Source organism: Mesitornis unicolor, unplaced genomic scaffold (genome assembly GCF_000695765.1).
Source record: "Mesitornis unicolor isolate BGI_N332 unplaced genomic scaffold, ASM69576v1 scaffold32089, whole genome shotgun sequence".
NCBI classification, from domain to species: Eukaryota; Metazoa; Chordata; class Aves; order Mesitornithiformes; family Mesitornithidae; genus Mesitornis; species Mesitornis unicolor.
Genome location: NW_010205739.1, coordinates 1 through 9000, shown reverse-complemented (window position 1 = coordinate 9000; position 9000 = coordinate 1). Strand labels below are relative to the sequence as shown.

Below are 9000 nucleotides of genomic sequence, written 5' to 3'. Positions count from 1 at the left end.
CCCCCCGCCGCCTGGGGGCGGCGGAGCCTCTAAGGAAATGTTTTTGTTTATGCAGCGCTGCCAGATTTCCTATGCTTCTTGGCACGGGGTCACAGCTTTCATGCCTCCTTGTCTGTCTTTATTAACACCAATTTCTTTTTATCACTGCGCAGTGCCGTGGAGTTTCTCAGCGGGTTTTATGTTCCAGCCAGACTGTGTGTAAATTCTCAGCAATGCTACCAGCGATGCCAGAAACGGACGCTTTTTCAAGCAGATGCTGTTTCTGGTTAAGGAATCCATCAACACGAGCCAGGCTCATGGTTTCTGAGGACAGTTGTTTAATCCTGCCCCTAGATCTGGGACTTTTAGGCTGTTCTTCGAGATGTTTTCTTTTCTGTCTAGTAACCACCGGCCCTATCCCGTCTTTAAAGCCAAAAAACAAAAAAGCGTGAGGTGAACCTGGGGAAGGGGCACCAGAAGCAGGGAAAAGGGACAAGGTCCCTGCTTGCAGCCCCCTCACCTCTCCCCAGGGGAACACGATCCCCTCCTGCGCCTCAAGGAGCTGCAGGCTCAAATCCTGCCATTTTTCCAAGGATTTCCTGCCCTGCCAGGATCAGGGGGGACTGAAATGGGTGCTTTTTGGAAACACATGCTGCCCCACGGCTAACATCTCCTCTTTTTCTACTTCCACCAGTGGTTTAAGCACTGCAAGCCTTGGATGCTCCTCTCCCTGCATCCGGCAGGAGCAGAGCCACAGCGAGCGCGACATGGGCTGTGTCTCGTCTCCGACGCGTTTATGTGGGTAAGAATAATTTCTGTATCTCAAATGCTAGGAATTTCTGTGAATGAGAGGGATCAGTTAAAGAAAAGTAGGCATAACTAGATACTCTGCATGCATAATTGCAGATAAACATAGGGTGCAACATATATTGCTCAGGAAAAAGCATGCAAGAGATTGATGAAGATGAGTGACCCGGAGCAACGCAGCTCAGAAACAGCTTTGGTATTTCTCAGATGAAAATTTTTGAGTCCTTTCTCCCCATAGTAGGTATCTTTGCATATTTCTTAAAGGGCAAAGGAAAAAAGCTCACAATGAGTCATTAAACTTTCAAATGAGTCATCTGGCTTTCAGTAAAGCATGTGTAAAAATATTTCTAATTTACAAACAATATCCAGTGTAACACAATGGGTCCAAAAAAGATGAATCTAAAAATGAGGCAATACCATAAAAGAGACAAGGTCAGGTCAAATTCGGCCAAGAGATCAAGCAATACAAGTGTTCCCATGGCTGGTTTTCTTTCTTTTTTTAAAAAAAAAAAATTCTTTTTAAACCCCTAGGGAATACTTTTTCTACAAATAAATATTGCCTATGCAATGCTAGCAACACAAACAAGAAAATGCCTTAGGGAACAAAGGCGATCCTAGCAGGATGCAGAAGTAAACACGAATGAAGCGAGTGTATTCTTTTTCCTGTAAAAACTGCAATGCGAAAACTAAACTAACAGAATAAATACTGAAAAGCAAACTCTGTTCTGAAATGCTCAGCTGAAACACTCAAGCACTGAAACATATCTGGACCGGCACAAGGTAAAATGACGCACGTGTGTCCAGCTGATAGGTCGGACTAAAACGTGGCTTTAATAACGAATAAGAAAATTCAGGTTTGATTTTACTTTTACCGTGCCTCCCCTCATGAGAGAACCCATTTCTGCTGCAACAACATTGTCTCTTCATTTTTGATGTTTGCTCATTTTGCACACCTGCCACAGTTTTGGCATTTTCACTGCATCTGTCTGCCATGTCCTTTCATAAACATCTTCAGACTGGGGAAAATGAAAAACTTAGACAATTTTTAAAAGTAATTCCAGGATATAATATTAGAGGCCTCTAGCAGGATTTGATATTTTTCCACCTCTCCTTTGCATTAGGTTTTAAAAGGTTGAAACTCTCTGCTCGTCTTCTTGAAGTGGTTGAAACTCTGAAAGACCCGGCTATGCCTCTACAGCACAGGTGAGCAAATGGGACCAGGGGTGCCCGTGAGGTCTGGCCTGCAGTGCATGTTCCCCACACCAAAAACCTCTTTAATTCAGGACTCCTTGGGCTGCTGAGCAGCTGGGAAGAAAGAGGCCACGAGCAGCAACCCCAATGCACATGGGGAACAAGGGAGCACACAGGCAGATCTTCCCTGGGCAGAAAAGCCCCGTTTTTCACTCTGCAACATCACAAAAAGATAGTGACAGACCGTACCCATTTGTTTGAAAAACAGTATTTTTTTTTTCTTTTTAAAGATTGGGATTTGCAGTTTTGGAGTTTCCTCCCCTGCAATTCATATTCAAGGATGACCCGAGTGCCCATTAACAATCAAGCCACTGCGCAGCAACCCAGGAGCCTCAGCAATTATGAAGATAATGATGCCCTCCTCCTCCTCTGCCTCCTCTCCTGAGGAATGGGGGAAGGGCAGGGAGCACGGGGAAAAGAAAATCAGCAAATAGAATGATAATGTCATTCCCTCTCACCAACAGCAACGGAAAGCTGCAATTAGGCTTCTCTGCTCAAAATGCCAGATAAAATTCCATAGAATTTTTCAAGTCCATCTAAAGCATGAGAAATACTTGGTTGGTCTTCACTGAGGAGTCACCTGCTTGTAAAACGCAGCGCACGTGCAAGGTGTTTGCGCACACAGGCAGTGCATGGAGCTGTCCTAGCCCTCCGGAGCTGTCTCTACCCTTGGTGGGAGGTGTTCACAGCACAGACACATGTGTGCAGTGGGAGAGCGCTCACTGCCTTCCCAGAGGGTACCTCATTTTTAGTTTTACCTGAAAAGCATCCCGCTCACAGGCAGAGACCCCAGGATGCTGCAGCCCAAAGCACGATAAGCAGGGATTGTCAGGATCACTTCAGAAGTGCTCTCCCGATCCAAACTGAAGCTCTGAAGCACCTCCTGCGTTATGCCAGAGCTGGGAGATACCTGTGACGGGTGAGTTATGCTCAGTCCTCAGCCGGGAGCAGCCTCCTTTCCTATCAGCCCTACACCAAAGTTTCCACGCTGCCATCTGTTACACAGTGAGTATTACATGAGAAAAGCGAGTGGATATTTTTAGTCAAAGCTATTGATTTCCTTTCTCTTTCTTTCATCATTTCCTTTTAGTGATCTCTGGAGCAAGGTGCTATTCACCCCAAACACTGCTGGTTCACTTCTCTATTACTGCTGCTCTGTGCTGGTGTAATTCAAGGAATTTACAGCAGGGCTGCAAAGAACCAGCCCTTGAATTAAGGCAATACAGCTTCAAAGGCCCTTGACTCTCTCTTGAAGTGCTGCAGCCAGCTAGGACCAACTTTCATCAGCAGGAGGAAGATAAAGAACAATAAGACCAACCACCAGATGCCAAAATGTGGTGACTTAGAGCTCAGACACTTGGAAGAGCTTCCACCAGACGCTTTTAGGTAGTCAGACTCTTTTCTGAACCTGAAATATAGCTATTTGGAAATTAGTTGGACCACGATATTACAGCAATCGTGTGTGCTCACCCTCTGAAGGGCACTCATTGCAACCTATTGCATTATCTTGCAAGATGATGAACTTGAAGCCACCAATACTCACGTAGGAATCGGCACCCGAATTATTGTCCCATCCGCTTCTGGGTTCAGGTTCATGCCACTCTGCCTTATAGCCTTCGTAGCTGCAGCTGTGCTCTGTAAAACAGATCAAAAGGTAAAGGGAATTAGGAAATAATCATTCCCATATGCCAGAACTCTGTCAATAGTTGGCAATCCATCTCCACAGAACATGGAAACATTTACTTCTGTTACCAGTAAGATCAGGAAGTTACATTGGTGCGGAGAGCTTTGATCAATCCAAATGGGAAACTACGGCTGCGCTCAGTATCAGAGTAGAGGGGCATGAAGGGGGGAGAGGGGAAGGGAAGCAACAACAAAAGAAACTGTTTAGCTGCTTTGAAACTATTTGAATGGTTTGAGGCAACGCAGAGTGAAACTGCAATAAATTCCCAAGGCATAGCCTGACTGTGGCGAAGGAGATGAAAGATTCTGAGCATTTAAAAATTCCAGTTGGATGTTTCCCACTAGAAATCACACAGTGCCAATTTAGAAATGTTAACTAACTTAACCGCTTCAGCACTACAACCTAACCACATTACAGCGGGGCAGTAGCAGTTGACTGAGAAATAGAGCCTGTGCCCAGCTCTGTTTATTTTACAGCTTATTACTTAGGATTAACTTCTCAAAACTCCATCGCCGCTGGCTGACGCTCTGCTCTGCTTAGAGGGTGGGGTGCGCAGGTTTGCACAGCAATTAAAATGCTTCCTTCCCACCCCAGGCACTGCGGTACCTTACAGCTCTTTGCCAGGTTGCTTCATTCTTGACACTGACACTAACAAGACTGAGCGAGTCTGTATTCTTGTGGCACTCGGGTGGCATTTCTGACAAGACGCGTTGCTATTTCTGATGCTCTTTCCCATCGTTAACTTTATCTGCAGGCTGCCGCAGTAGACTGTATTTAGGAAATTAGTTTTTGACAACTGAGTCACAAACTAAAGCTCTGCGTATTTGTTTAGGTCTCTGATGCGTGGCAGCACTGAACAAAATGAATGCTCTCCCAGTGCTTTGTGAGACACCACTGCTGTCCTCTGCAACACAACAAGGGCAGAGAAAACGCAACCAAGGTGATCTCAGCACGTTAAGAATGTAAATGTGTTATTCTATGGACAGAGTTGTTCAGTAGGAAGGAAATGCTCAGTAAAAGCTGTGTTCTTTAACATACATATTGGAGAGGATAGAGGAAGGAGAAAAAAATTACAATATTGCCCCCACCCTTTTCGCAGCCCATGAAGTAAATAGCCACGCTTAAAAGACATAGGCCTGTTTGTCTTCATAACTCTCAGGCAAACAGAATTTGGCCCTGCAACTCCTTTTCTAGGATTATTTTTTTTACCACACTCCTCAGGCATTTTTATTTGCTTTCCAACGTGCAATATGCTGTAAATAATGACACCTAGTAAACATGTGATGGTTTTAGAGTTCAATCTATCCAAAGAACAGTTATGGTATAAACAACTACATTGAGAGAAACAGTTTTAGCTTCAGTTCAAATGAAAAAGGGTCCTCTGGCTCAGAAAGCAATGCAGGCAATGGTATATAGTGTGATACTAATTTCTCACATGCCTGTTTCTCAGTCTGAGCTCCTGCCTGGATATGGGCTTAGTCATGGGGCGACTTCCCTGGCCCTCTCAGCTCCAGCACTCCGAGGGACCTTGGTGCACTCACTGATGAGGGGCCATCATTTTTCAAAGCCATTATAGATGCTGGGTACACTTTAAGAAACACTTAGGCATCAAGTGCCTTGCGCTGACCTCCTCTGAGACTTTGCTGACTTAATTAATTGGGGAAAGCCTTTGCAAAATAAATAAGAGAAGCTTTGGCAAACCTCCAGCCCCGGAGCGGGATGAACAGCTAACCTTGCGCTTGCTCCAGCTCCTGTCTGCACGCTGCCGGGCTCCATCTGTGCGAGCCTGCTGCGGGGCACTGCTGGTGCTTGATCCCGAGGTGGGACTCAGAATTGCAGCCTTGTTCAGGGGCATGTCTAACTAAGGCTCCTGCAGAAAATTAAGGGAAGTCGGCTCTTTTGGAGGGCAGGTCACAGCACCTAATTTAGGTTCTGACCTGAAGGAGCTCGCTAACCTCAGCAATGCCCGAGCCAGTGACAGGACTTAGCATAGGCCTGGCTTCCTCCAACCAGGGAGGCTTTTCAGAAGCTCATAGGCTGCATCAGCAGCTTCTTCCAAGAGCTCTTGGGGTGTCACTAGCCCCAGTGACAGGTAAGCAAGTTTTAGGAGTTTGATGGTGTCCCCAGCACAAATATGGACTATTGTAGAGTGTGCGCTTAAGACTACTGGGTGCCATAAAAGCATGGGAAATGGGGAGACTGGGCAGGGCAGAGTTTACCCAGGCATCCAGTTTGTGACATGCTCTGTGCCACTTTTCAACCAAGCCCTTACAGGTGCAGCTGACGGGGAAACCAGTCCCAAAGGAAACCCCTCACGCAGTGGCATTTATTGGTTATGACCCTGCGAGCCACCGTGGTCCCATGGGCAGTGCGTGACTCTTGTATGAACCTGTGCTGCTGCTTGTGAGGTGCTTTGTGTGCCAGGCTGGGCTGGAGAATCGCTTGCCCTGTGCAGTTGGCAGTAAAATGCCACTTCTGTTTTGTGTCAGCTGCAAAGCACAGCCTGGCCGGAGCTCTTGTCTCTGCCAGGTCTGACTGATTTTCTAATGTTCCTTTGCTCAGTATCAACCTGTTTGCTCCCATGTTAATCATCTCCCTTTGCAACACCTTCAGTAACATGTCCTTACCTCAGGAAAATCAGTCATGTTCACTATCATGAGCTGTGGCGACGTCTGTGATATCTGCCCCAGCTGGTTCAGCGGAAACTTCCCGTCTTTTGTCACCACGATTATGTGATCAAGGGCCCCTCAAAAGAACCAAACACAGGGGAGTTTCAGTATGAGACAGCAATGCTGAAGAAAAACACTTACGCAGTGTCCCACTTTCCTTCTGTTATGCAAAATATAGATGTCATAAAAGAAAAAAACCCCATGTTTTCTCAGACTTTGGTGCTGTTTGTGCTGTTCACACATCCCCTGTGGTATTTTCAAGCTAAGCATTTCAACGCTACTCTAAAGCACAAAAGCATGAAACCAAAACTCTTGTTTGTTGTTGTTAGTAGAATAGGAAAACTAAGCAAGATTGTTACAAATTAAAAGAGTTACTTTTTGAATTCTTAGAACTTACAGAAAATCAAAGTGTTGTTATAAAAATCAAGACAGCTATTGTCTTTAACTTAGCAATGTTCTCTTAAACCCCCTCCATTTCTTTCCAGGTCCCAAGAGGAATTGTACACTGCCTAATTTAAAGTATTCAGTTTCTCCCCGAGCTACTCTTAATCTGCTCTCTAGTTTCTGCTGCAAAATGTTAACAGGCCAAAAGGCACATGGGACAAGAGGTACTTTATCAGTGCAATTAAAAAAAATATCTATGCTTAAAATAAATAGTTAAGAGACTGAGCTACGATTTCCAGCTCCATTAAAGACTGAAGTGCCTCTGCCAGAGCTCGGGTGGTGAATGATTCAAATTTGGTCATTGTTTAATGTTAAATTTTATCCCTGCAACTTGATACTACTTACAAATACCTATGTTCAGAGTGTTATACTAACTGTAGCTTAGGCAAATACATTCCCATTTCTTCCTAAAACACAAAATTCACTAAGTGAACAAGGCTTGCAAAGGTCGCTAATCGCAAAACTACACAGCAAAAGAAGTTTGCATATGCCAGACACCAGCCTGATGGCAATTTCCAAAAGGCTAATTTAATGGCAATTGGATTTTTCCTGCCCACTGCACCATTAGCTGACAACCTGCTTCTTCATCACATCTGCAAACAGTTCAGTTAGACACTTTTGACATCTCCCACTTATAAAAGCTATTTCCAGGAAGCTATTAACAAAAATGGATTCTTCCTGGTCAAACTCTGGGTGAAGAAAGCCTTTAGCTGGGGATGTGAAGGTTGCAGTAATTGCACGCCCAGTGAATAACTCAATAAAAAGAAAATACATTTTGAAAAAATCAAGAGTGCTCCGTTACTGAGACTGACACCCTTATTTACAGGCAACAGAGCATCATACAAGAAAGCTACCAACCTGGCGAGGTTCTAACACTGAGATTTCTGCTGAAATCTTCCTTCAGAGCTTCTACCACCGCCTGCATGTCATCACTGGTTTCCTCCAAATTGATAATATCTTCAACCAGGGCAGCACTGATATTCACTTTGGCTTGAGTCTGCCCTTTACCTTTAGCTGTAGATTCCACATAACAATAATTTATTTTTCTGCCACCAGTTAGTAGTTGCATAAGAAAGTAGAAAGAAGACATTAAAATCCTTGTTAGATTCAGGATTGAAAAGAAACTGTATTTTTTTCATGCGTCAATTGCCCAGCACTTGAGCACATAAGCCAAAATATATTTGTAGGTCACTCCGTGGGCATAAAGTCCAGCCTGGACTGTGACAATTGCTACCCACTGCCCCAGCACAGCAGCAGCTCCAGGCGGTGCCTCTCCGGGGAAGGGCTGAGGATTCCTGTATGCTGCAACAGCGTCAGCCTAACCAGCTCCTCTAGAGCTGTGTTCTGCCGAGGTTAGACCAAGACTGCTACACAAGACAAAAGGGATAAGAAAATACATTCTGGCAGTGTATTGAGGGGTGGCAAACACCAGGAAAAAGTCTGATGCCATTACCTTTCTTGGACGCTAGCTGTCTGGTCAGCAGCATCCGATGGTGACTGCAGCCAGCCTGGAGCAGGGCTGGGCAGCCTGCGGGGGCCGGTGGCAGTCCCCGTATCACTGCCAGCGATGAGCGATAAAGCAGGGAAGGCAGATGCCAGAAGCCTCTTAGTGCCATCGCCATCGTTTACAGCTCTTCCCTAACCCGCCTGGAAAAGAGCAAAGTCAGTCGTGTCACAGGTTCACTCAGTTCTAAAAAAGGCCAGATTCGGGTCTCAGCCGTACCTGTCAGTGCATGGTGACAGATGGGCTGTGCAGGCCGGGCCGTACTGCAGTGACCGAGGGGGAATTCAGGAGTGACTCAGGTGGTCCCTATGCTACCTGCACAGCCTCTGCACGTCAGCCCAGGGGGGCGCGGGCCTGGGACACAGACGCTGCCTCTGTTAAGCAGGACCAGCTCCTCACAGGATCAGGTATTTGCACACGAGCTGGGCAGAAACTTTAATTTCTGTCACACGAGGCCTGGGGCCTTCAACCCCCCTCGAATTCACAGGGTTTGTTTCATCCAGGGCCATTCGGGCCCTGCAGCGTTGCTGCAGCTGCAGCTCTGCCGAGCTCAGACATGAACGCGGACGGAAAACTCGGTCCCTTCGGCGGCGGGAGCCGGGACACCGCTGCCACCGCCCACTGGGGGCACTGATACCTCCTTGCGCCCCCGGCCCGGGGCT

At 46.2% G+C, this 9000-nt stretch overlaps 1 protein-coding gene across 1 annotated transcript in view; it reads right to left on the bottom strand.

The window, feature by feature from the left end:
* Nucleotides 1-8456, bottom strand: part of MRRF (mitochondrial ribosome recycling factor) — a 12442-nt gene extending 3986 nt beyond the window's left edge. Inside the window, exons 1-4 of the mRNA XM_010191517.1 lie at nt 8288-8456; nt 7693-7848; nt 6349-6467; nt 3581-3672 (exon numbers count right to left, since the gene is read on the bottom strand). Of these exons, the coding sequence (XP_010189819.1) occupies nt 3581-3672; nt 6349-6467; nt 7693-7848; nt 8288-8456 (536 nt within the window). The remainder of the gene's footprint in view (nt 1-3580; nt 3673-6348; nt 6468-7692; nt 7849-8287) is intronic.
* Nucleotides 8457-9000: the final 544 nt, after the last annotated feature.